General features: G+C 52.3%; 1 protein-coding gene across 1 annotated transcript in view; it reads right to left on the reverse strand.

The window, feature by feature from the left end:
- Vav1 (vav guanine nucleotide exchange factor 1) overlaps positions 1–23,048 on the reverse strand; it is a 31,190-nt gene extending 8,142 nt beyond the window's left edge. Inside the window, exons 1-19 of the mRNA XM_090339907.1 lie at positions 22,724–23,048; positions 8,629–8,745; positions 8,223–8,281; positions 8,063–8,131; positions 7,807–7,915; positions 7,627–7,722; positions 5,983–6,051; positions 5,758–5,861; positions 5,226–5,325; positions 4,406–4,501; positions 4,177–4,245; positions 3,992–4,078; positions 3,808–3,893; positions 2,702–2,834; positions 2,098–2,207; positions 958–1,059; positions 676–773; positions 572–594; positions 337–382 (exon numbers count right to left, since the gene is read on the reverse strand). Of these exons, the coding sequence (XP_090196033.1) occupies positions 337–382; positions 572–594; positions 676–773; positions 958–1,059; positions 2,098–2,207; positions 2,702–2,834; positions 3,808–3,893; positions 3,992–4,078; positions 4,177–4,245; positions 4,406–4,501; positions 5,226–5,325; positions 5,758–5,861; positions 5,983–6,051; positions 7,627–7,722; positions 7,807–7,915; positions 8,063–8,131; positions 8,223–8,281; positions 8,629–8,745; positions 22,724–22,927 (1,777 nt within the window). The 5' untranslated portion in view covers positions 22,928–23,048. The remainder of the gene's footprint in view (positions 1–336; positions 383–571; positions 595–675; positions 774–957; positions 1,060–2,097; positions 2,208–2,701; positions 2,835–3,807; positions 3,894–3,991; positions 4,079–4,176; positions 4,246–4,405; positions 4,502–5,225; positions 5,326–5,757; positions 5,862–5,982; positions 6,052–7,626; positions 7,723–7,806; positions 7,916–8,062; positions 8,132–8,222; positions 8,282–8,628; positions 8,746–22,723) is intronic.
- Between the last annotated feature and the right edge of the window lie 4,535 nt (positions 23,049–27,583).

Genomic DNA, 27,583 nt, shown 5'->3' on the forward strand with positions numbered 1-27,583 from the left:
CACAGGCACATGCATGCACACACACCACACCACATGCCAATCCTGGGGCTTGAACTCAGGGCCTGGACACTGTCCCTGAGCTTTTGTTCTCAAGGCTGGCGCTCTACCACTTGAACCACAGCTCCACTTCTGGGTTTGTTTGTTTGCATGTGTGATTAGAGATAAAGAGTCTCACAGACTTTCTGGCCCACACTGGCTTTGAACCGTGACCCTCTCTAGATCTGCGTTTCCTGAGTATCCAGGATTACAGGTGTGAGTCACTTATTTTTAAAACCCCTTTGGGATCTGGAGCAGTAGGCCAGGAACCCCAGGTCCTCTCCCTGCCAGCACACTCACCCAGCTCACTCTTCTTCTTATCCTGCGCCCTGCGGTGTGGCTTGTCCTGGGGGAGAGGGGGGAGAGGGGCTGAAATGGAGGCAGTGCACATGTGCACTAGACACCCATGCTTTGGGGGGGGGCCTCAACCTGGCACTGACCCTCCCCACCCAGTAAGGCTCACTGCCCCCTGGCTGGCACCTCTGGGGTTCACCCAGCACCTCCCACAGAGCAAAGGAAGCACCCAGGCTCTTACTTTCTTCATTGTTCCAGCAAAATCTGCGGAGAAGGGAAAGGAGAAGATGGCTTAGGTGGGGGTCTTCCCCACCCCCACCCCCTGCCTTGCTCCCTGCGCCTTACCTTGCCCAGCACGGCCACACGGAGGGACCCGCCCCAGACATTCCTTGTGTGCAGGAGCCCTGCACCGGTGACAGCGGTAGCCCTGATAGAAGGTACCCCTGAAATATTAGGGAACACGAAGAACAGTCAGGGGCCTGCATGGCCACACACCCCCACCCACGGGAGGCTGGGACCAGGCTCCTGTCTCTCAGAGTAAAGCATGGGCCAGAGGGGTGTCTCTAGGAAGGAGGCCCCCCTCCCCCCTACAGGATCCCGCTCCACCCCCCACATGCACACACAGACCTCAGTAGCATCTGGCAGGCCTTGCAAGAGGTGGTCTCCTCGAAGGAAAACATCTGGAAATCGTGTCCATTGGCGGTGGCGTTCTCCGGGTAGATGTTAGAGCTGGGGAAGGAAATGCAACGCCGTGATTCTCAGCTCTGTCCCCTCCCATGGCTGCAGAGCATGGCATGGGGTGCTGCCCCCCCACCCCGCCACACACAGGGTCCCCACACACACACCCCAGCCTTGCTGCTGGAGATGGAGCTGCGCTTAGGCAACGTCAGAGAGAGGAAGCTGGGAGAGGGACGGGAAGGAAGGAGCGTGGCCCTGTACTGAATATGGGATCTTCTTTTGGGGGTGACAAGAAGGTTTTGGAGCTGAGAGGTGACGGGTATATCATGTGAATTTATTGTGGTGGAATTGTACATTGTGTAATGTTTTGGGGGAGGGTTGCTGCGTGTGTATAAATTATGCCTGGAGTAGGAGGAAGAACAGGTAGAGGAGGAGTTGGAAGAAGAATAGAAAGAGGAAGAGGAGGAGAAGGAGGAAGAGAAGGAAAAAAATGAAGGAGAAAAAAAAAATAAAGATGGAGGAAGCCAGGCACTTGGTGGCTCACAGCTGCAATCTTAACTACTCCTTTCAGTCAGCCTGGGCAGGAAAGTCTGTGAGAGTCTTATTTCCAACTAATCCCAAGAAAGTCAGAAGTGGAGCTGGGGCTCACGTGGTAGATAGCTAGCCTTAAGCAAAAAAGCTCAGAGACAGTGCTCAGGCCCTGAGTTCAAGCCTCTAGACTGGCACAAAAGAAAAAGAAAGAGAAAAGAAGAGAAGGAACCAGACACCAGCGGAGATCTGAGGATCAGGTTCAAGACCAACCTGGGCAGACAAATCTGAGAGTCTCATCTCCATTGAATCAGAAAAAAAATAGTGGGGGGGGGCAGAAGTGGAGCTGGCTCAAATGGTAGAGCAGAAAAAACAAAGCGACAGTGCTCGTGTCCTGAGTTCAAACCCCGCTAAGGCTGGTAGCTGTCTTATGCACACTCTGAGTGTGCACCTTTGGTATGTAAGACCTAAAATTCTGAGCAAAGCAGAGCAAGAATTAGAAGCCAATGATGGAGAGAGAATGGGAGAAGGGGGAGAGTTGGGGGGGATGGGGTGACGCACATGGCCATCTCAAACTGCTCCAGCCACTTCTTCTTCAGTTCCCGAGTCTTGAAGAATAGCTCGTAGCCCTGAGCACCTTGGTCCTCGATCAGAAAAAACATGTGCGTCCACTGGGGTGGAGGGGGCAGAGGAGGGAAGGCGGGGGAGAGCAGAGCTCAGGCTAAAGTCTCCCATCCCTGTCGAGGTCACGTCTACCACTCTAAAGGCCCTTTTCCCCCTCCTATAGAAATCAAAGGACCAGAACCGTTCCCATGTCTTGCCCCTCACAAGATCAAAGCAGATCTCCACAGAGGAGGCCCTGAGCAGTGGTACCCATCTCAGCATCCCCTCCACCCTCACTGGGTCCCTGTCCACCCTTCCTGTGTACATGGTGTCACTGCTTGGCTCCAGGCCCTCCAAAAACCAATACCACACGAGAAGGGGCCGTTATCTGCCTGGCTGTCGTTTAAACCCAGGGCTCAGAGATCTGTGGAGCACCTTGTATTCAGGAACACAGTTTTTTGTTTTGTTTTGTGTTTGCACACTCACAAGTATCTTCCCAGGCCCTCCCTGCCCTCTCCGCCCCTCCCCATTACAGCTCATGGGGCGCCCCCCCCCCCCACACCTTTTTGTTGTCTCTCTCGGCAGAGGAGTCATCCCGAACCTGGAAGCTGTACAGGTTCAGGGAGGCCTTGAGGTCATAGGAGTCCCCGCGGCGTTTGCAAAGGAGCAGAGCTTTGTCCAGCAGGAAGGCATACCTGCAAACCCCGGGCTCAGGTGTTCCCGCCTGGCTCCTCCCACCGGCTCTGCCCTCCAGCCCACTGCCCACTCCACGGCCCTCCCCCTTCCTCCTCCTCCCCCAACCGGGCCCTGTGCACCTGCCTGTCCTGACCTCACCCACCCAATCCACGTGGGCCTCGATACCCGGATGAGACACTTCCGGGTCCTACGACTTCCCCCCACACACACCCTTTGATCCAGAAATGACTCCCGCCTGCTCGCTACCCACCAGGGATCCTCCGCAAATCCATGAGTACTCAGCACACAAGGCTGAAGAACTTGGCTCCACGCAGGCCCCTCCTCCAATCTGTGCTGGCTCCGCCCAGGCTCCTCCTCCAATCAACGCTGGCTCCACCCATTAGTCTAACAACCAAGCTCCACTCAAGTTCCCACTTTTCTTGGACCCTGGCTCCACCCAGGCTCCTCCTCTAGTCTACCCTGGCTCTGCCCACTTTTCTTAGCCTTACCTCCACCCAGGCTCCTCCTCTAATCTACACTGGCTCCGCCCACTTTCCTTAGCCTTATCTCCAACCAGGCTCCTCCTCTAGTCTACACTGGCCCCGCCCACTTTTCTTGGACCCTGGCTCCACCCAGGCTCCTCCTCTAGTCTACCCTGGCTCCGCCCACTTTTCTTGGACCACCCAGGCTCCTCCTCTAATCTACACTGGCTCCGCCCACTTTCCTTAGCCTTATCTCCAACCAGGCTCCTCCTCTAGTCTACACTGGCCCCGCCCACTTTTCTTGGACCCTGGCTCCACCCAGGCTCCTCCTCTAGTCTACCCTGGCTCCGCCCACTTTTCTTGGACCACCCAGGCTCCTCCTCCTCCAGCCAATGTTGGCTCCGCCCACTTACCCCTGCCTCTGCCCAGGCTCCTCCTGTGATCTACATTAGCCCCGCCCACTTTCCTACAAACCAGGCCCCACCCAGCCTCCATCCCAGACAGAACGCACCTGTCCGTCTTGGAGCGCCTTTCCACCGAGGTGATCTTGAGCTCCCCATCAATCTTGGGCCGGCCGTAGTTAGCCAGGGACTGGTCCTAGGGGGGAGGCCGAGAGGTCTGACCAGGGGCTGCCTGGAAGAGGCCCAGCCATGCCCCCCACACGGTGACCCCGCCCCACAGGCCCCAGCCCTCACCAGGTTCTCAATGGACAGCTGGAAGTTGGTGATCTGCCGCAGGGTCTCATTGTCCCTCTTGACTTCATTCACACACTGTGCCAGGTCCTGAGGGTGGGGACGGGAGGGTGGGGCAGGGTGAACCTGGCACTTGTGAGCGTGCGCATACACAGAACCCAGGAGGCGGCCACAGGTGACCCACTCACCCTCATGGCATCCAGGGCCAGCCGTAGGTTGTCCTTTTCCGTGGGGTCCTGGGTGTGCTTCACCAGCTCCTTGGAGAATCAGAGGTACCAGGCATCACCTGCCCGCCCACCAGGTCCTCCTTCAGCCCTGCCCTCTGAGGAGGCTGGGCCCTCAGTACTGTCCCCAATGCAGAGCCCCAAGCCAACCCCAGGCCACCCTGGTGAGGCCTGACGGCCCCTGTGCCCACACCTGCAGAAGGAGGTGGTATTTGAGCACTCGCTGCATTGGCACCATCAGCAGATCCCGCAGGGTGAAGCGACCATTGTTGGCACGCTGAGAACATTCCTGCAGATAAGAAAGACACCATGGTGCCAGGACTGGGTGCAGGCGGGTGGCCAGGGTGAGGCTGGAGCAGAGGAGAGCAGAGTTTAACCAAAGTGTCCAGGGCTCTTCTCTAGTCATCCTAACTCCCCACAAGGAGACAAGAAAAGAAGGGTGCAGGGGCGGGGGCAAGGAGGTAGTGTAGCATTCATTGGATTTGTACATGGTGTTACATGCCTGTAATCTCAGCACTTGGGAGGTGGAGGTGAAAAGATCATGGGTTCAAGGCTAACCTGGACCACCTGTGGAGAGCAGGTGTAGAAAGAAAAAGAGGGAGGGAGGAAAGGAGGAAGAGAGGAAGGGAGGAAATGACCCTGTCATTTTTCACTGCCTCTGCCTATTTCCACTGGACTCATAGATCCAAGTTGGGGTTCAGTTCGGAGGGGAGGGAACCCAGCCTGGAATCTGAGTTTGTCTAGCCTCAGGGACTCTGTAAACTTGGAGCTCAGCCCAGAGGCTGGGATTCCATCTGGGGTCAGAATTGGGCTCCATGTGGAGATGCTGGCCTGAGGTTAGGGCTCAGCATTCAGTGCTCCGTTCCTGTCCCGTCACTCCACTTGGCTGGTAAGTTACCACCACCACCTCCACCTCACCCGGAAGCAAACCCATCTCCTTCCTGCAGCCTCCAGGGCCCTAGAAGCAGAAAGAAACAGACCCCCTCCCCCCTCCCCTGGAGGCCAGCCCTCACCTCCAGCTTCATCTGCACGTCCTCCCTGGCTGCGGTCACCTGCTCCAGGTGTTTGCTGGCTGACTCCACCTGGCTGCAGTAGCGGCCATAGACAAGGAACCTGTAGAGAGAGGGGAAGGGTCAGGCAGTTCCAGGCATCAGTCCTGGCCTGGTTCTCTCCAGCTTGATGACTTGCTGGGCCTCAGTCTCCCTTGTCAGTAAAATATGGCAGCAGAATCCACTCATTAAATGAGCTCATGCTCAAGAAGCTTTCCAATCAGCAGTTTCCCCCCCTCCAATGTTTACACAGTCAACACTTATTAAGCACCCACTGTGTGTCAGGCTAGACTCCATATGCATCCATTTATTCAACCCTCACTGTGAACACTGAATTCCAGATTGGGAGTAGAAGCACAGAGAGGTTACGTGGTTTCCCAGTGCCACACAGCAGAGGTAGGAATTGAACAAGGATCTCCGACAGTGTGGTCTCCCAAACATCCAGCCCATGCAGGCTACCCCCACCCAGGGACCTGACTGGCTGGCCGGGCCTCACCTCTCCTTATATTTGATGAAAACTTGGTACAAGGTGGGCGCTCCTGAGGTGGCCAGCATCTCGTTCATCTCCTTCAGGAAGTGAGTGTGTACATGAAGCAATTCCTGCTTACAGAGACGGAGGGGGAGACACCGCTGAGCTCCGGGGGTTGGGCCAGGAGCCCCCATGACTCAGCTCTGAGGTGATAAGGACCCCCCACAGTGCTGGGGGGACCAGCTGGCTCACCTCCATGTTCACAAAGATGATCTCCATGTCCTGAGGTTTGAGAAAGCGCTGGAGGGGCTTCATGAAGTGCTGTGCAGAGGGAGAGAGCGGGACAGGAAGATGAGTCCCAGAGACAAAGGGACAGCAGAGACAGGAGGAGACAAGAGAGATGAAACACAGAGAAAGAAGGCAGAATGATTTTATTTTTGTCCAATCCTGGGCTTAAACTCAGGGCCTGAGCACTTTCCTTGGGGTTTTCTCAAGGCTAGAGCTCTACCACTTGAGCCAGAGCATCACTTCTGCCCTTGTTCCATGTATGTGGTACCAAGGAATTGAATCAGGGTCCCTGTGCATTCTAGGCAAGCATCTACCACTAGGCCAATCTCTCACCCTGACAGAATGATTTTTAAAAGAAAAAGATGGAGAAAGCCCAAAATAAAATCTTCTACCCAAATGTTCACAGCAAAATTATGTGTGCAAGCCCCAAGGTGAAGCTAATCTAAATGTATAAATGGATAAGTATGCTTCACATAATGGAATATCATGATGCTATGAACAAGACACGATTCCAGTGTGTCACCGTGTGGGGGAACCCTGAGGCCACCATACTTGCTGAGAGAATGGGACCCACATGATGGAAATGTCTAGGAGAAATCAGTGACAGGAAGTGAACTCCTGGGTTCAGGGCCTAGGAGACGATGCAAGATTGAGATGTAACAGCTAAGACGTGAGAGGTTTCTTTTGAGAAAGACAATAGTGTTCTAAATGTAGACAAGGGTACAGGCTGCACAGCACTGTGGATAGACAGAACCATTGGATTGCCTATTTTAAGAGATTAAATCTCCACAAAGTCCTTTTTATTTTATTTTTGGGTGATGGGGCTTGAATTCAGGATCTAGGTGCTGAACTTTCGCTCTTTTTCTGAAAGTTAATGCTCTACCACAATCCTCAGATCTCAGCCCCCTGAGTAGCTAGGATTACAGGCGTGAGCCAACATGCCCGGCCATAAAGTTATTTCTAAAGAGTTAAAAGGCCAGGCAATGGTGGTTCTCACACCTGTAATTAACCATCACCAAACAATAACCACACAAAGCCAGAAGTGGAGGTGTGACTCATAGAAGATGCCATGCTTGAGCAAAAAAACGCTAAGGGACAGCACCAGGCCTCAAGTTCAAGCCCTTGTACTGTCACACAAAAATAATGAATGAATGAATGAACGAATGAAAAGAAAGCAAATGGGAAAAGACCCAAAGAGACAGGAAGGGGAGGATTCTGGAAAGCCAGAGACAGGGATAAGATGACTTCTAAGGACAGAAAGACGAATGGAGGAAGGCAGATGTCAGCAGAGACTAGAAGACACAGTAGTCACAAAAGACAGACAGCCAGACACAGCAATAGAAAACCAGGGACAGCCTATGGGGGGGGGGGAGTCACAGGCACACACGTTCTGCGCATGCGCATGCCATGTCCCAGCTGGCCAGCCAACTCACCCCGCGCACGCGCACAGCGCCATCTTGAAGGTGGACGCGCATAAACTTCCACGCATGCGCGTAAACCTTCGCGCATGCGCACAACACCAAGGCTAGCCACACCATCCCGCGCACGCGCAGTATGCCGGTCGTGGCCACTCCCCCTCCGCCCCCCCTTCCGCGCTCCGGCGCACACCTGCTGGATGGAGCCCAGCGTGTCGGTGTACTTCTCCTCCGTCTGCTGGATCTCACGCAGGCAGCAGCAGCGCTTGTCGTATTCGCTCATCTTGGGCTACGGGGGGTGTGCAGGACACACTGTTGTCCCCATCCTGTCCCCACCCCTTCCCCTGCCCCACGTCCACGTCCCCGCGCGAACCGGCGTGGGCGTGGGCTCCAAGCGCATCAGGTCCTCGTAGATCTCGTCTCCCTCGGCCTCCTCGTTCTCCACGCAGTCGTACAGGTCCTCGTCCTCCTCCGCCGTGTCGCTGTGCCCCGGGGCCCGGCCAGCACGGTCAGGCCCTGCCAGGGAGGCCTGTGCCCCGTAGGACCCCCCCCCAAGCCAGGGCCGGGCACCCCCACCCCAGACTGGCCTGAGACCTCCCACACCAGGCCCCCAGCGGGCCTGTACTCACTCGATCTGGTCAGAGAGGCCGTTGTAGATGTCTTCATCACCCACAGCATCCTCCTCCGTGGGGAAAGGCCTGGAGGGCAAGGATGGTGTGAGCCACGCAGCCAGGCAGGAGAGAGGTTTGGGGTGGGCAAAGATGGGCTGTGCCCCCCCACCTTACTCACATGATCCCCCTGTTCTGAGCAATCGGGGTCCAGGACAGAGCAGACAGCGTGTAGATTACCTGGAACAGCAGTCGTAACTGTTCAGCGCTCCCCCTTCTACACCCAGATTCTAAACACCTGCAGCCAGGCCTCCCAGGGAAACTCAAGTCCTGATTTTTCTCCACCTTCCCATCCCCCATATCACTGTCCCCCCCCCACCCCCTCTCTCTCCCCTTAATTGAATCCTCAGAGCCATGCAAGCCAGGATAGGATGATGGAGTTTGTGTGATACAGACCAGGAGCATGAGCATTCCAGAGGTTTAAGCAAGAACCGAGGTCACACAGCAAGTAGTAGAACAGAAACTTGAAACAAGCCCTCTGGACAGTTAGAATTCAGTGTCCTTAGGGCTTTAAATACTCGACTTACCTTTCCAAAATCCTGCACATCAAAAAGGTCAAAGGCCTCAAAGAGTTCGCTCCTCTTGAGGCCAAATTTCTCACAGCATGTGGACAGGAAAGTCCGAATGTTCTTAAGGCACAGGAACTGGGGTGGAAGGGGAGAAAAAAAATAGGAGGAAAATAAATACAGGGAAGAAACTGATCCCCAAACCAACCACAGAAGGAAAACTGAAGGTGCGGGTCCTTCCCACAAAGCTGCATACATTTCTGAAGGTCAAGCTGTATCTCACGCCACATGTGCCTCCCCCCATCACTGGTAAAACATTTGCAAACCCTAAAACCCACTGGGTATCAGTGGTTCACACTTGTGATCTTAGCTACTCAGTTCAAAGCCAGCCTGGGCAGGAAAGTCTGCGAGTCTCTTATTTCCAATAAACTACCAAAAAGTCAGAAGTGGCTCAAGAGGTAGAGTGCCAGCCTTGAGCAAAAATGTTCAGGGACCACACTCAGGCCCCTAAGTTCAAGCCCCCGTACAACACAAATAAACAGGCAAACAAATACTCAAATAGAGGAGGATATATGCCTATTTTTAGACTCAGTAAAATGTTTTATCTCTCAACACAATTGAGCTAAGATTTAGTGAATTTTAAACTAAAAAGAAAAAATCCCAAAGCATTGTTTTTGTTTATTTGTTTTTAGTGAACCTAACATGAACCACAAGGTTTACACAGAACACGCAATTATGAATAGCCAAGACAAGCCCACAGACAGTGGAAAACCAAGAGTGGGTAATGGTTCTCCTTCTCTGGTTCCACAGTCATACAATTAGGTGGTAGCGGGGAAGTGAGAGCTCATCCCTGGAATCCCAGCTAACCAAGATGCTGAAATCCGGTAGAACTCAGTTCGTGGCCAGCCAGAGGAAGACAAGTCTGTGAGACTCTATTTCCAAGATGACTAGCAAGAAGCTGAGCTAGGTGCATGGCTCTAGTGGTTGAGCACCATCCAAGCAAGTACAAAGCCCCTAGTTTATGCCCTGAGACCTAAGCCCTCACCCACCCCCTGCCCCCCCCCACACACACACCCTGGCCTGTGTGCCAGGAACTGGGGGCTCACACCTGTAATCTGAGGACTGTGATTCAAAGCCAGCCCAGGCAGAAATTTTGTGAGACTTTGATCTCCAATGAACCACCAGAAAACCAGAAGTGGTGCTGTGGTTCAAGTGGTAGAACACTAGCTTTGAGCCAAAGAACTCAGGGGCAGCACCCAAACCTAGACTCAAGCCCCATGACCACCACCAACAAAGGACCCAGAACAGATGATTCCAGAAGGCCACTGAACACCACGCATCCTGGGGCAGGGAGACTGTGGTCATCAAAGGGCTGACCCTCAGTTCTACTATGATGCCACATCAACCTGCTCTTTCCCTATACCAATCTTTTTTGTTTTGTTTTGTTTTGTTTTTTGGTTGATCGAGGGCCACACCTGTCATCCTAGCTACTCAGAAGGCTGAGATCTGAGGATGGCAGATCAGAGCCAACCAGGCAGGAAGTCCCTGAGACCCTTATTTCCAATTAATCACCACTGGAAGTGGCCCTGTGACTCAAGGGGTAGGGCGACAGCCTGGAGCTGAAGAGCTCAGGGACAATGCCCAAGCCCAGAGTTCAAGCCCCATGACCGACTAGAATTATTTTTTAAAAATGGCATTACTGAGATCTGAACTCACTGCCTGAATTTTCCCAGGCTGGGTTTTTGCCCCCTAAGCCACGTCCCCCTGGGCCACGCCCAATCATGAGTATCGCGTATTCTGAACAATCAGAGCCATTTGCAGCCTGGTGCCTGAAATCCTAGCTACTCATGGAGGCTGCGATCCAGAGATCATGGTTCAAATGCAGCCCAGGCAGGTAAGTCTCCAACTGACCAGCAAAAAACTGGTGGAGCTGTGGCTCAAGTGGTAGAGTACCAGTTTTGAGTTGAAAAAGCCTGGCAAGAGGGGAAACAGAGGAGGCAACTGGGACACATCTGGGGACTGCCCCTGCTCCGGGCCACAGGTTCAAATCCTAGAAGCCAAGCTCTCAGAACCATTCCTAGCCCCCACCCACCCTCTTTGGGCCCCACTGAGTCTCCCCTGGTGTTTCATGGGAAGTGGTTTGGTTGGGGGGGGGGGATTGCAGCACGGGATAGGAGCCATCAGTGCCACCGACATCCCAGCAGGCCAGGGGCTCTCCCTCCCCTCCACCCCCCCATCACAGGGCCAGCAGGTCACCATCGGCCACACAGGGCTGTGTGGCCCAAGAAAGGAAATTCCCTCTGAGCCTCAGGGGATCAGCTGAGCTTTGAGACTGCAACACCCCCCTACTCATGTGACACCCCAAAGGGGGAAACAGTGTATGATTCATCAACCCAGCCAGAGAAAGGGGGTACCCTCAGACAGCAGCAATGACTGCGGTTAGACCACCAAAAGGACTTCCCGGTACCCTGAGGCATGAAAGCCAGCAGGTGCAAAAGACAGGAAGCCCCGTCAGTGTAGGAGGGGCGAATGGAGCTGATCTCTCTGCAATGGAGTGAGCTGGGGGGAAGGAGGCAACCTCTCAGTTCCCCCTCCTGCCTCTGAAGGGGGCCCAGAGGCTTGGGCTGGCCTGTGTGCCCATATGCAAATCGGGCAGCAGGTTCCTTTCTGCCCCTGCCCTGGGGTTTCGAAATGCCCCAGCTGAGGGAAGCAGTGTCCAGGACAGACACAGGCTCCAACATAGGTGCTGGGAATCACTCCCCCCACCCACGTCACCGGCCGCCAGCCTGCATCCGGCTCCTCTCCACTCCCCTCATCAGGAAAGGAAGAGGGCCGGAAACACAAAACGCCTGTCACCAACGATTGGTTGGGAAAGATTTTTTTTTTAGAAAACAGGGGCAGGAGTGGCTTTGCCCTTCTCTCTTGCAGGCTCAGGCTCAGGAGGGACCCACCTGCGGCTCAGAGATGGTGGATGCACTGGGCACTTTTTTTTTTTTTTGGCCAGTCATGGGGCTTGAACTCAGAGCCTGGGCACTGTCCTTGTACTTTTCTCAAGGCTAGAGCTCTACCACTTAAGCCACAGCACCACTTCCAGTTTTCTATGTATGTGGAACTGAGGAATTGAACCTGGGTCTTCATGCATGCTAGGCAAGCACTCTACCACCAGGCCAAACTCCTGGCCCCACTGGGCAACTTTTTGAGTTCTCTGAGTTTCCATGGCTCTGTGGTCCATCTGTCTCTCCTCTCTCACTTGCCGCCCAACTGCTCAATCCCCAGGCTCTGTGACCCCCAAAGATACTTCCCAAGCTCAGAGACGCAAGCATAAGTCTCTCCACCCCCCAGTGCCTCCGTTTACCAAACTGTACATCAACAATCAAAGTACAGACGCACACCAATGGCTCATGCCTGTTATCCTAGCCACTCAGCAGGCTGGGATCCGAGGACTGCCAGAAGTGGAGATGTGATACAAATGGCAGAGAACCAGACTTGACTAATCAAGCCCAGAGAGAGGCTCTGAGTTCAAACTACAGGACAGACCAGCCCATGAGCACACACCCCCCCACCCACAAAACATGTGTACGTCATCAAATGCGATGTCATATCAGGGCTCAAAATCTTCTCACATTTTGAGATGCTTATCTGTGGGATGGACTACTACTCAACAGTGATAAAGGACTGAGTAACCCTGATATGTGTGACAGTATGAATGAGCCTTGGAAAAACCGTGTGTGCGTGTGTGTGTGTGTGTGTGTGTGTGTGTGTGTATGGCGAGGGTGGTGGCAGGAAACAGTCACAAAAGAGTACATAGCAGGGGCTGGGAGTTTGGCCTAGTGGTTAAAGTGCTTGCCTAGCATGCATGAAGACCTGGGTTCGATTCCTTGGTACCACATACATAGAAAAAGCCAGAAGTGGTGCTGAGGCTCAAGTGGTAGAGCTCTAGCCTTGAGAAAGTCCAAGGACAGTGCTCAGGCCCTGAGCTCAAGCCCAGGACTGGCAAAAAAAAAAAAAAAAAAAAAAAGAGTACATAGCCTATTTGATCTGTTTGGATAAAACTCACAAAATGGGAAGGAATCAATAGTAGGTGCTGAGAAATAAATAGCTCGTGTGAATGAAATAATAGTCAATGCTAAGGGTATCAATGTATGTGAATTAATGCACCTTCTATCTGGCAAATATCATGTAACCCTTTTACTAATTACAATAAAAAAAATTTAAAAATAAATAAATAAATAAATAGTCAATGCTAAGTAATCAGTAGTCCAAACAAACGGATCTTATAGCTGCAGGAGGTGAGGTCGAGAGGGGAGGGGGAAGGAGAGGAGGGGGAGGGGAGGGGAGCAACAGTGAGGAGCCGCAGAAACTGGGGTTGATTTTACAGCTGTATAGACAGGTCCAAATTGATCAAACATGGCTGAGCATGAAAGCAGCTGTCTGCTATCGCTCAGGAGGCTGAGGAAGGAGGGGCCATGAGGTCCAGGTCAGCCTGCTGTTACATAATGAAGCTGTCTCAAAAAAATTATGAAACCCTGCCTTGTTTTTTTTTTTTTTAAGCAGGTACAAAACTTGAACTCTGGACCTGGGCACTATCCCTGAGCTCTTTTGCTCAAGGCTCATGCTCTACCACCTTGAGCCACTCAGTTTTTAAGTGGGTAACTGGAGATGAGTCTCACAAGGACTTTGTGCCCAGGCTGGCTTCCAACCCTCATCCTCAGATCTCAGCCTCCTGAGTAGCTAGGATTACAGGCGTGAGCCACCAGTGCCCAGCTCTAAATGTCTTTTAATATTTGTTGTGGTCAGTATCCTTCTGCCCTCTGTAACTGCAGATCCCAAACCCACCAACCTGGGCTTGAATGGAATGCCAGCAAAATGCCAGGCAGGAGGCAAGGTTTCACAAGGTAGGGTGCCAGCTGTGAAGGAAAAGCTGAGGTTGACATTTTCAGGTGTTTGGAATTGAGTGTGTGTGCCGGGGGGACAGCTGTATAGCCAATGTGCTGGTTATCTACTCTTTCATCTTGTTATTGTTCTGTATCATACTGCATCAGTATGGAGCCACCTGGAGGGGCTGGGGACACACAGGATGCTGGTGCTTGGGGGTAAACACCTCACCATGCTGCAAGGAGAATTCCAGAGTCAGTGGATGGGAAGATTCCCATGCTGAGAACCTTACCTAAGATTAAGATATCTAGCAACAACTAAAGCAGACAGGGCCTGTCCTGCTGGGATTGTGCCTAAAATGAGGAGTGTGAGCTGTTCCAGGGCCAGTACTACAGGCGAGCCTCTTCCCCTGTCACTTCGGTTCCAACTCCTGACAACGCAGGAAAAATAAAGAAATAAAATGTTATCCTAGTTATCAGGAGGCCAAGATCTGAGGATCAAGCTGAAAATGGAACTGTGGCTCCAGAGATAGGGGGCCAGCCTCGAGCATAAAAGCTCAGGAGGAAGTGGCCCTGTGGCTCAATGGGTAGGGTGATAGCCTTGAGTTGAAGAGCTCAGGGACAATGCCCAGGCCCAGAGTTCAAGTCCCACAACTGACCAAAAAAAAAAAAAAAAGAGAAAGCTCAGAAGCAGTGTCCAGGCCCTGAGTTGAAGCTCCAGTATTGATGAATAGTGGTAGTTCATGCTCTTAATTCCAGTTACTCCAGAAGACTACAATCCAAAGCATACCCAAAGTAGGGGGGCGGGGGAGGAGAGGAGAAGAGATGCTGGCTCAAAACAAAAGCCAGCTGGATGCCAGTAATCAGGAGGCTGAGATCTGAGAATCTCGGTTTGAAACCAGCCATGGCAGGAAAGTCCATGAAACTTATCTTCAATTAATCACAGAAAAAGCCAGAAATGGTGCAATGGCTCAAGTGGCAGTGCACTAGCCTTGATCAAAAGGAACTTAGGGTCTGAGTTCAAAGCCCAATGCTCCCCCCACCCAACAACAACAACAAAAGCCCAGGAAACCAGGGGTGTGGCTCAGACATAGGGCAGGGCTCAAAAAATGGGGTGTGACTCCTGTGATAGGGGTGCCTTCCTAGCAAGCACAAAACCCTAATTTTCAAACCCTAGTACCTCCAAAAGCCATTGCCTCTGAACTGGAGGTGGGAGGGGGAACAGAAAGGGGAGGAAATGGTTGAAGTATATATGTCTGGGAAAGTTGTCCTGAGGGGCCGGGAGTTTGGCCTAGTGGTAGAGTGCTTGCCTAGCATGCATGAAGTCCTGGAATCAATTCCTGGGTACCACATACATAGGAAAAAAACAAGAAATGGTGCTATGGCTCAAGTGGTAGAGCTGTAGCCTTGAGAAAGCCCAAGGACTGTGCTCAGGTCCTGAGTTCAAGCCCCAGGATTGGCAAAAAAAAAAAAAGTTGCAAGAGATGGGGGACAAATGAATAGAAGGGGTGGATTTCTTTGTGTGTGTGTGCGCCTGTCCTGGGTCTTTGAGCTTTTGTGCTCAAGGATAGAGCTCTACCACTTTGAGCTGTGGCTTTCGGGGCTTAACTAAAGAAATATCCCACGAACTTTCCTATCTGGTCTGACTCTGAACTACGGGATCTTCAGATCGCAAAACTTGTGAGCTAAGATTATAGGCATGGGCCACCGGCACCCAGTGTGTTTTATGCATGTGTGGAAACACACAATGAAATCCCTGCGTGTAACATTAAGATGAGCTAAGTAAAAAACATGTTGTGGAGAGAAAAAAACCACTGCAGAATTCAAAGCCAAAGGATGTGATTGAGGGTGGAATAATAAAAAGCGGAATTATGCTCTTGTTTGGGGGGATCCCTAAGCCCACCCAGTGGAATATCTGCACACGGGTTTTTTTCATGGTGGCAGATGGGGGGGAGGGTCACCAGCGAAGACAGAGGACGTGGAAGGCAGGCCCTTCTCCAACCCCATGCCACTATATATGAGGAATCTGAGCACCATGGACTTGGGGTCCTGAAACGGTGCCTGCAGAGGCACCAGGTGTTTCTGCTGCTTGCTAGAAAGAAAAAAAAAAAGCAAAATAAGCCAGAAAAAAAAAATGAGTGGTTCCTGAGAAAACAGCTTCAGACAGAGAGACCGGGCAGCCAGGCTGGAGAGTAACATTTTGAGTGAACATGGCTTTGGGGGAGAGATTGGGAAAACAGCCAGAGGGAGCAGCCAGTGCGAAGCCTCTGAGCCTCTGTGTGTCCTGGGTGATTGGCTGGAAAGCAAAGAGGCTCAGATGGCTGCGTGTTGAATGGCGGGATCTGCCAACACTGAGGGGTGCAACCAAAATAAAGCGAACAAAATCACACGCACGCATGTACACACACACACACACACACACACACATGCCCACGCACGTGTCCCACCACCACTCTGCTATCTTCCAGATTCCCCAAGAGGGAAGCACAATTAACTGGTGAGTCTCCCAGTTTCCCCCACCCCTCCAGAGAGGCTCAGTGGAAAGGTGACCGCCCCTTCCCCTCCCCTCCCCCCCCAGAGTCAGGCTGCAAGGGCTGTTCTTTGTGTCCCTCCAAAGCCGTGGGCTGCAGTGTGGGGAAAGGTATTCTCTGCAGCTGATAGGAATGTAAATTCTATAGCCACTATGGAAATCAGTACAGCGGATTCTCAAAAGATGGAAAGTAGACGTATTAGAACCTTCTTCCTACACACCCGTCACAGCATAGAAGGGAGAGGATGTGAACTGACACACACAATGCAGACACTGAAGGCCCTGATGCACCACCCCAGGCTGTGGATTGGCCCAGATTACCCCCCCCCCCCACACACACACACACATACAACCCCATGGATAGATAAACCAAGCATGATATCTCAACCCAGTGGAGTAAATCTCAGCCACAACTAAGAGCAAAATCGACGACTTGAAGGAAAACAGATGGACCTGGCAGGTATATCATGCTACCAGCACCAAATCAAGCCAGACTCAGACTCAGGAGAACATTGTATGTATTCTCTCATCTACAGAATCTAGATTTTTCTTTTTACTTAAAAAAAAAAAAAAAGAAAGAAAGAAAAGGGATAGGCCAGGAGTGTGGTCTATTGGTAGAGTATTTTCTCAAAGACTGGGGTTTGATTCCTCCGTACCACATATAGGGAAAAAGTCGGAAGTGGTGCTATAGAGCTCTAGCCTTGAGAAAGCCCAAGGACATTGCTCAGGCCCTGAGTTCAAGCCCCCAGACCAGCGAAGAAGGAGGAGGAGGAGGAGGAGGAGGAGGAGGAGGAGGAGGAGGAGGAGGAGGAGGAGGAGGAGGAAAGAGGAAGGAGGAGGAGGAAGAAGAAGAAAGAAGAAGCAGCAGTGGGAGGACAAGGGGACAACAGAGAAATAAATAGCAGATGAGTTTGGTGGAAGGACACAGGATACAAGTATCCTGTCCATTATTTTATTCAAAGTGTTAGAAAGTTAATCCTCAAGGAAGCAGTGTTTAGAGAAAAGACCTATATATTGATTAGTCTGTGAAGTCTCTGCCCCTCTCTAGGCCCCGCCCTCCAGGGTGGCCCCTCCTTCTGGAGCTGCCACACCCACCTGAGTGGGTCTGGCCTTCCTGAGCCTTGCAGCCCTCTGGAGCGGCCACACCCTCACGAGTAGGCCACACCTCCGGGTGATCTCCACCCTCCTTGATGAATTCTGTCAAAAGAAGAAGTGCCTACAGCAGAGCCTGGCAACTGATGAATGAACCATTGTTTGACAAATTCATTTTACAAGGTGTAGGGACATGAGAGCTCTTGGGATGAGAGAAGAATCCTGGGTAATTTGGGTGGACCTTAAGTTCAATGACAAATGGCCCTGTAAGAGACATGGAGAGACTCTGAGGAAGACTGAGGAGATGGAGCCACAAGGAGGGTCTAGGAAAGAATGTCACCTGCAGCCTTCATGGGGCCCTGGTCCCACAGATGCCTGGATGGCAGGTTTGGGGCCTCTATAACTGTGAGCACATAAATGGCCATTGCTAGAAGCCATTTCGTTTGTGAAACCTGATTACAAAAGCTGCAAGGAGTAAGGAGATAGCTTTCCCTCCTGTCCCTCCAGCTCTGGGCACAGCATCTGCCTCTAAAGATAAAACAAGCCAGTATATTTACTTAAACAATCCACTGGTCTCTCTGTCCCTCTTTGCAGTCAGTAATCAATCATCCATCTCTTTCCAGACCTCATCAAAACGTGACTCTCACTGGGCACCAGTAACTCAGGCCTGTAATCCTAGCTACTCAGGAGGCTGAGAGCTGAGGTTCAGGGTTTGAAGCCAGCCAGGAAAAAAAGTCTCTGTGAGAGTCTTACCTCCAATTAACTACTCAAAAAAACCCAGAAGTGGTGCTGTGGCTCAAAGTGGTAGAGTGCTAGCCTTGAACAAAAGATCTCAGGGACAACACCTATGCCCCGAGTTCAGACACCCCTCATACACATAGATACACACACACAGACAGAAAAGATATGATTCTCATTCCCTTCAGAGCAGTAATTGTCACAGGGAGCCATTCTGCTCATTAGGGGACATTTGCTGACGTCCTGAGTGATTCTGTGGGGACAATTGTCCTGGTATCCAGTAGGCACCAAGCCAGAATTACTACACACCCTACAACACCTGGTCAAGCAACTGTTTGGCCCCAAGTAGTACCCAGGCTGAGAAATTCTGCCCTAAGATTAGAACCTCATGCTCACATAAATGCGGATTGCCTCTTGGTATCTTAGTCTTCCTTTTGATAGCCTTCCCTCAGTTTCCCCTGTGGCACCACCCTCCACTCTCCATCTATTGCTCTACTCCGAAGTCAAAGGAAAAGGCATGGGACTCCAGCCAGCAGAGCATGCTATTCTGCTGGGAATAGTTATTGGTTCTGGAATGGACATGTGACCCTGGTCTAGCCAATCAGAACCTGGTGTTGTCCTGGGGACAGCAATTAGGTCTAAGTTTTATCTCTGGAACTGGAGGATAACAGGTCTAATGAAAGAGAATTCGAAGATTTGAGGGTCGAATAGGCTGAAAATCAATCCTCTTTATATGCTGGTGAACTCAGACCTTTATAGGAATAATTTATTTACTTCCTAGAGGAGAATTCATGGCTAAGAATGGAAGAAAATACCCCCCCCCCCAAATAGACTCAGAGGGTGAAGAGAGCAAAGGTCTGAGACTGTAGATCCAGCCATACCTGAAGGCACTTTCTCATTGTTATTTTTGCTATAGGGTATAATAAACTCTGTTTTTGACTGAGCCAGTTGTGTTTTGCTTTCTTTCTTTTTTCTTTTCTGTCACATGATCTAAGATTCTTTACTGAAACTTTTGCAACTAAAGCTTGGCATTTTTTTTTTTGTCAAACCTTAAGTATCTCCAAGTGAATACCCCTTAATCCTTCTGCAGTCACTCTAGAAAAACAACCCCTATGATCCCCCCCTAAAGCCAAGATTTCAGAACAGGGTCCCTGATGTCAAAGGAAGACAGCCCGTCTCTGCAAAAGGGTAAGATCTCTGGAAGCCGAGCTGCAACCCAGCCAAAGTACTTTTGTTTCCTGCCCACTTCCTGGTGCCATTCATGATAACAAGAGATACAAAGGAGCTCCTTTCAACCCGTCCACTATGTCTCAACCTCCTCCATTCAAATGGCATAGCACTTCCTCCAGAAAACCCACCTCATTTGCTCCTGGTGGCTAGGAGGGAAAAAAAAATCCAACCTCTGCTCTCAAAATGTCCAATAAATGAGCTCCACCAACCCATCGCTGAATGTGATCTGCTATCTATGTTATAAATGCTTGTTTCATAGTCTAGCCTATCAGCCACATGAGGGTTTGTGTCTCATTCAGTATGACACTGTCATGGTTCAATACATAGAAAGGTCTTGGGGGGCGGGGAATGCGCTGTACCTGATATCATTATCATCATCATCATCATCATCATCATCATCATCATCATCATCATCCAAACTCAGGAGGCTGAGAGCTAAGGATCAAGGTTGGAAGAAGCCAGCCTGGGCAGACAAATCTAAGAGACTCTTATCTCCAACTAAGCAGCAAAAAGCCAGACATGGAGCTATGGTTCAAGTGGTAAAGCGCCAGCCTTGAGCACAAAAAACGAAACAACAAAAACTAAGGGACAGCACCCAGGCCCTGAGTTCAAGCCTTAGTACCAACACACACACACACACACACACACACACACACACACACACACACACACACACATACACACAGAAAGGGGACCTAGGTACATGGAAATTATTGGCTGTGTAGATGGATGGATGATAAAGGGAGGGAAGAAAGAAGGGATGGGTAAAGGGTGAGTAAATGGTGGATGACAGAGATGGGTGGATAGGTAGATGGATGAATGGGTGGAAGGATTGGTGAATGGTATATGGACGGATGAATGGATAGTGACTAGATGTGAGTGGATGGTAAATGGATGAACTGATGGTGGATGTTGGTGGTGGGTGGATGTTGGATGAAGGTTGGTGATTGGTGGATGGATGTTGGATGAAGGTTGGTGATTGGTGGGTGGATGTTGGATGAAGGTTGGTGATTGGTGGATGGATGTTGGATGAAGGTTGGTGGATGGATGTTGGATGAAGGTTGGTGATTGGTGGATGGATGTTGGATGAAGGTTGGTGATTGGTGGGTGGATGTTGGATGAAGGTTGGTGGATGGTGGATGGATGTTGGATGGTTGGTGGTGGTGGATGGATGTTGGATAAAGGTTGGTGATTGGTGGATGGATGTTGGATGAAGGTTGGTGATTGGTGGGTGGATGTTGGATGGTTGTTGGTGGTGGATGGATGTTGGATGAAGGTTGGTGGTGGTGGATGGATGTTGGATAAAGGTTGGTGATTGGTGGGTGGATGTTGGATGGTTGTTGGTGGTGGATGGATGTTGGATAAAGGTTGGTGATTGGTGGATGGATGTTGGATGAAGGTTGGTGGATGGATGTTGGATGAAGGTTGGTGATTGGTGGATGGATGTTGGATGAAGGTTGGTGGATGGATGTTGGATGAAGGTTGGTGATTGGTGGGTGGATGTTGGATGGTTGGTGGTGGTGGATGGATGTTGGATGAAGGTTGGTGGATGGATGTTGGATGAAGGTTGGTGATTGGTGGGTGGATGTTGGATGGTTGGTGGTGGTGGATGGATGTTGGATGAAGGTTGGTGGATGGATGTTGGATGAAGGTTGGTGATTGGTGGGTGGATGTTGGATGGTTGGTGGTGGTGGATGGATGTTGGATGAAGGTTGGTGGATGGATGTTGGATGAAGGTTGGAGATTGGTGGGTGGATGTTGGATGAAGGTTGGTGGATAGATGTTGGATGAAGGTTGGTGATTGGTGGATGGATGTTGGATGGTTGTTGGTGGTAAGTGGATGGATACTGGTGGATGAATGGATGTTGGATGGAGGTTGGTGGATGGATGATGGATGGGTGGATGGTTGCATACGTTATTTCCAGATCCAGCTCCTCTAAGTCACTGAACCACTAACCCATCTCCCTTACAGTTTCTTTTTTCTTTTTCTCTACAGTTATTTCCTTCCTCCTTCTCTCTTCTCCTGTAAGGGAGAAGACTCTGAAGAGGAAATGACAGGGACAAAAGAGTTCTCATTCCCACTGCCAGTCCTATGTCTGTGCTCTGCCCTCCCCCCTCACCCCCCCACCCAGGGATCTCCTTCCTTCCCCCTTTCTTCCTATGAACAAACTCCTATGAATTCTTCAAAACCCAGCATAAGTATCTCCAGAAAGCCTGGCCCTAGACAGTGACCTGCCCATGTCCCAGATCACATGGGGCTGAGTGTGTTTTTCTGTCTCCTTAAATTCTGGCACATTTTGGGGACCAAACTGGGTTCCCAACAGTGCCATGGCCAAGGGAGGGGACTGGAGGCTGTTGTGGAGAACAGACCCCCCCTGGGAGGGATTAGCACCCCCAGTGATTACCCTTCATAAAATCAGCTTTGGCTGCTAAGACACACATGGAGGGGTAGGGAAGTTCATTCCTAAGTCTCACTAGCTACTATAGCAGCAACACGGGGGCATCTTAATGGCAGGGGCCCAGCAAGACCTGTGGCACTTCCTCATGCTTGGAAGCAAATGTAGGCAAATTTCAGATGACCTGTCACCAGAAGAGGGGGGAATGGAGGACGATGTGGGGGAGGGACTCAGGCTTCCCTCTTCCCTTCCGGTCCCTTCAGGGGCTGGGTGAGGAGGCCTTGGCACTGAGGAAGCAGAGGAGAAAGAAAGAACACCCACTTTCCACCATGGGTCCCCCTAGAGGTCCCTAGTCCCCTTTCTACCCCAGCCAACCCGTGGCCCACCTCGCTGGCTCCTGGGGACAAGCGAGCCTGGAGGCCAGATGTTCAATGTCCCTCAGCCCTCCCCCCCCAGACCCCCAGCCCAGCCATATCTGCTGGGGGAGGGGGAGGGACAGTGGGGACAGGGGAAGGTCCCACCACGTCGACGTGTCCTTCTGCCTCCCTCCCTCAACCGCATTCAAACGGGGGATTTGAATTCAACTTCCGGCCCCAGCCAGACCCCCCCTCCCCTCTGGTCCCCAGGGAGGCGACCATGCCTGCACCCTGGCACAAAAACTGCCATCCCTCCAGGTCTCTGAACCACCACAACGACCCCACCGGCAAAGAACCAGACTAGGCCTCAAGATACACCCCAAGGGGTACAGGGAGGAAGGTTGGGGGGTGCGTTCGCAGCCCCCTGAGGGCACTACCCAGTTCAGGCCCCAGCAGGAAGCCAAGGGGAAGGAAGGCAGGCGGGGAAGGAAGGGGCCCAGGGCCCGGAGGAGGGGCCCACATGTGGGGGAGAACTTGTTGGAGGCCCTTTCCCCCACTCCAGAATGTGGGGCTGTCAAATCCCACTGTGAGTACTCAGAACCCTGCAGCCTCCCCCCCAACCCCGATTTCCAGCCTGGGGATGGAGTGGTAACCCCCTAGCTTGCCCAATCCAGAGTTGATGAACCCATCTTTTATTTTATTTGGGGGGGGTAATCCTGTTCCTTTGGGGGGGACATCTGAGGATTTCACCTGGTGACCTCAACCTCTGGGTCAGCCCCAGGCGTGGGGAACAGGCCTCCCCTCGCCCCTGTGTGGTTCTTCTCTGGCTCCGTTCTCCCCCAGGGCCGCCCCCCCTCCCACTGTCCCACCCCCACCCCCTGCCTCTCCCTCGGGGCTCACCTGGGACATCTGGGGGCGCAGGTTGACCTCGCGGAGGTTGATGGCGTGGGGCTGCAGGTTGTTGAGCAGCTGGCACAGCAGGACCCCGTCGCGCAGGGCCTGCGCCAGCTCGCACACCTGAGCCCCCTCCCAGGTTACCCGGTGGCTGGGGGGCAGCACCCGGCACTGGATGAGCCAGTGCGCGCACTGACGCCACAACTCCATGGCTGCGCCCAGGCCCAGGCTGTCCAGCGCCCACCACCCTCCCCCGGGCGCCCCCGCAGCGCCCTGGCTGCGCTCCTTCTTCTTGGCCCTGCGTGCGCCTTGGTGAGGCTGGGCCACCACTTCCTCCTCGGGGCCTGTTAGCTGTCTGTGGCCCGGAGGGGGAGGAGCTGCGGGGTAAAGAGGGAGCACCTGCAGCAGCCCCGCCCCACGCACCCCAACCCAGGCCTGGGCGCCCAGGAGCCTGGGGGTGTGCAAGGCCTACAGGCCGCCTGGATCCTCCTCCAGTTTATCTGCCCACTTGTAGCCTGCTGTTCCATCTCTAGCTCGCATCAGCACGTGGATCTCTGCCTGCTTCCCCTGACTCTGAACTCACACTCAGACTTGTCTGAGCTTTCCGCAGCTCCCCAGAGGGCGCCCCGGAGTAGGGGGGGCTCCTCTCCTTCCCATCCTCCCTTTAGTTAGAGCCTTCTGTGGAGAAAAAAAAAAAGTCCTCTCAGAGGCTCTCACATCCTGCCCCCTTCCCTCTCCTAACACCCCTTCTGCCTTTCTCACCATCATTCATTCAGCTTCAGCCACAGGAATCACACATGCCCAAGTGTGCCTCAGGACCTTTGCACAGGTTGTATCCCATCCACCTTAGGCAGCTTGGTGGCTAGGCAGATTCCTCACCTCTTACATGTCCTAGCTCCAGTGTGACTTTTCCTGAGATCTTCCCAAATCCCTTTTCCATTTTCACTCACATCCTTTTTTCTCAGCCCACAGCGGCATCTTCACTTCCTGAAACTATGTTATCTTACAAACCTGATACATTTTGTGTGTGATGTGTGTGTGTGTGTGTGTGTGTGTGTGTGTGTGTCAGTCTTGGGGCTTGAACCAAGGACCTGGGCACCATTTCTAAGCTTCTTTTTGCTGAACCAAAGTTCTATTTCTGGCTTTTGGAGGAGGGGAGGGGGTCATTTCATTTGGAGATAGGAGACTCACAGACTTCCCTTCCCCAGGGCAGCTTCAAACACTGTGATCCTCAGATCTCAGCCTCCTGAGTAGCTAGGATTACAGGCGTGCGCCACCAGCGCCCAGCTAAGTCCTTGAGACTCTTATCTTGAATGAGCAACCAAATAAACAAACAAACAAACAAATAAATAAACAAACAGAAGTGGTGCTGTGGCTCAAAGTGGTAGAGTGGTAGCCTTGAGAAAAAAGAGCTCAGGGACAGGGCCTGAGTTCAAGCCCCAGGACCAAAACAACAACAAAAAATCTACTGGGAGCTGTGCATAAGATTCTCTGCAACTTGAACACCATTTGACACCTGGGACTTGACCATCAGAGATTTGGGGGTCCTTGGGGGTCCTGGAGCCAATCCTAGTTTAGGGGATGTACTTCCTGTGTGCTTAGGAACTTCTCTTTTGTTTTCTGCAGGGTCATTTCTCCACCCAATGTCTGACACATTCACATGCCACATAAATATTTATTGAACGAATAAATAAATGTCGGAAAGATCCATTGTTTGTCTGGCTGTATCCGAAGTCCTGCCATGGTCACTACCCACACTCAAGCCTGTCCTTCCTTTCCTTCCCAGTACCACAGTGTCATTTGTTCATTCATTCATTCATTCATTCATCAAGTATGCACTGTCTTGTTTTGTTTTGTTTTTTTCCTCCCTTTGCTTAACTACACCTGTCAAAATAACCTTCCGGAGGTCTCTCCACTCCTCCCCCACCCCCAGACTTTCAGATCTGCTGGGATCCAACTTGCCTGTGTTCTTTATTTTGTGGCTACCAGAAGGTAGTAAATCCCTTTACCTGGTTCAAATTGAGAGTGGAGGGAGAGTTTCCATATAAATTTTGATCAAATTTCATGGCTCTCTGCATGGTTTTCCTCACCAGCAAAAATGGGTAACAGTGTGTGTATGTGTGTATGCTGGCCCTGGGACTCATTCAGGGCCTGGGTGCTGTTCCTTTGCTTTCTCGCACAAGGCTAGCAGACTACCATTTGAGCCACAGCTGCACTTCTGGCTTTTGGTCAGTTAACTGGAGATAAGAGTCTGATGGACTTTTCTGATGGAGCTGGCTTTGAACTGTGATCCTCAGATCTCAGCCTCTTGAGCAGCGAGGACTCAGCCACCGGTGGCTGATTGGGTAACAGTTTAATTGGGCCACACACAGAATTGTCGAGCATTTAATGTTCCCGCAAAGCCGAGTACATTTTGACCAATGCCTCCATCTCCCCTTCAGGAAAATGGCAATAATGAAAATAATCCTCCCTCTCTTCCTCCCTCCCTTACAGGATGGCCAGAGGAAAAATTAAACTCTTAGAACCGCGTCAGACAAGCGGAATGGTCCTGGTATGCAGTTAAGGCTAATAAAAGACTTCTCAAAATAAAGAGCTTTTAATAAAGTTTGTCTCTTGGCCCCTTGTCCTCATGTTGGACGCCTCCCCCGCCCATCCTCTCACCTGTGTGCTTTGCCCAACCCAATCTGTCCCAAATGGACCTCAACTCCATTGTGTACCTGGGGGTGAGGTGGGGTGGGGATGGGCTACCATGCTTCCCTCCGCAGGGAGCAAACCCCTGCACACCCCTCTCTGTCACGGCTGCCATCATCCAGGGCTCCCAGCCCCCAGCAGAACCCCCCACGGGGGCGGGGAGATACACCCCGCACTCTACCCGTGGCCTCCTTGGAGAACTTTGAGCCAGCTTTTGAAAGCCGGGCTGCTAGGTTGCAATTTATTCTCATTTCGAAAAGGGTGAGGATGCCGAGTGGGGCGTGGCCACCCTGCGATGGGCGTGGCTGCGACGGAAGGGGCGTGGCCATTACGAGGAAGGAACTACCTCCCGGAGTTCCCAAGGAGGCTGGGTCGACGTTGCGTCAGAGGGGGCGTGGCCAGAGGCTCATACACGTTCCACGGGGCGTGGCTACCAGTAAAGGAACGCTCGGCGGGGGCGGGGCCGAAAGCCTGGGAGGTTCCTATTGGAGGTAGCGTGTGGTGGGCGTGGTCACGGGCGTGGCCGGGTGCCAGGGCTCGAGTTCCCCCTTAGGTGTGGCGTGGGTGGCTGCGGCTGGCCGGGTGGGTCCGCGGGTCACGGATTCTCCAGTTTGCGCCTGGTTCCCGCCTCGTCAGAGCCCCGCAGGTGCGGCTCAGGTGAGTCGGAGGGTCTGGAGGGGATCTAGGACTTGGGGTGTGCAGCCGCCGGAGGGACCTGCGCGTCCACGGAGGTGGGGAGGGGTGCATCCCGCGTGTCGGTGCACCTGGGCACACCTGAGCGCGCTTCTCCGAGGTGTGCTTCCTGGACTACACGGATCACGAACCAGACCGCGCCGCTCCCTGGTTTATAACGCTTGCAGGGCTCCTTCTTCCGTGGCAATGGATTAAAGTTCTGGGCGCGCCAGTTTCTGGGCGGTCCCTGCCCTGCAGTCGTCTGACCTTCACTCTTGCAAGCCCCTGCGTGACCACTGGACCTTTGCACTTGATGTGCCCCCACCCCGAGGCCCCAAATCTTTGCTGCACTCCAGCCTTTCACGTACTGAAATCTCAGCTCACCATCTCCTCGGGACTTTGCTATTTTAAACAATCGACAGCTTCTTATCTTCTTTAAAAAAAAAGAAAATCACATCTTTCCGTGTTGTCACTTGCACTGATGACTGAGAAATTCCGTTCTTTCGAAGCTGTAGGTTAGATCTTGGTAGCACTAGAGGAGGGAGTGGGGTCTGTCTGCACCTCTCAGGACTTTACCTGACAAGTCACGTCCATCTTAATATCCTCTCCGTCTGGGTCCTTGTGCTGTGTGTGTGTAGCTGCCCACCTGCAGCCACTTCTTTTCCCCAAGTTTGGCTGCATCTTCATCCCTTTCCTCATCCCTTTCCCTTTTCTCCTTTACCTAATCATCCCACTGCATGCTGAATGAGGTAGATGAATGGCTTAGTTGGCCTTTGACTTTCCCTGACCTCCAGCTCCCCAGGCTAACCAGAGCTGGCAATGATTCACCACCCCCCACTAACTGGGAACCAGAGACACAGGGATACTGGAAGGCCCCCACCCTGCATGGCAAACAGGAAGTGCGCTGGTTTTCTGAACACACCTGCCTTCAGGTATGCGGTGCCTGGAGCCAGCTCCTCTCCCTACCCAGCTGCCAGCAGACCTGGAAACTTCCTGCCCTTTCTAGCCTGCAGCTTTCTGACTCAGGGGGCTGGAATCCAGGTGGCTGTTTACCCACTGATTCCTCCATAGCTGAATTTTTAAAGACTGCAGTAGGGGAAGGTGTGTGTGTGTGTGTGTGTGTGTGTGTGTGTGTGTGTGTGTGTGTGTGTGTGTGTGTGGAGGTGAGTGGGGAAAGGACAGGGAGCCAGCGCTCTTGCCTTCTCACTGGAGACACACTGTCCCTGAGGCCTAGGTGTGATCAGAGACCCACCCAGGTGTCTGCCACCTAAATTTGACCACAATAAAAGCACATTGGAGCTGAACACCAGTGACTCATGCCTGTAATCCTAGCTACTCAGGAGGCTGAGATCCAATGACTGTGATTTGAAGCCACTTAAGCAGGAAAGCCCATGAGACTCTTTAATCGCCAATTAACGGGGGGGGGGGGGGGGAAGTGACATTATATGCTAAAGCTGAGCACGTTTGGATTTTCACACACCCTGAGGATTTCTGCATGTTCAG

The sequence above is a fragment of the Megascapheus bottae genome, chromosome 1, assembly GCF_031878675.1.
Source record: "Megascapheus bottae isolate mThoBot1 chromosome 1, mThoBot2.hap1, whole genome shotgun sequence".
Taxonomy (NCBI): domain Eukaryota; kingdom Metazoa; phylum Chordata; class Mammalia; order Rodentia; family Geomyidae; genus Megascapheus; species Megascapheus bottae.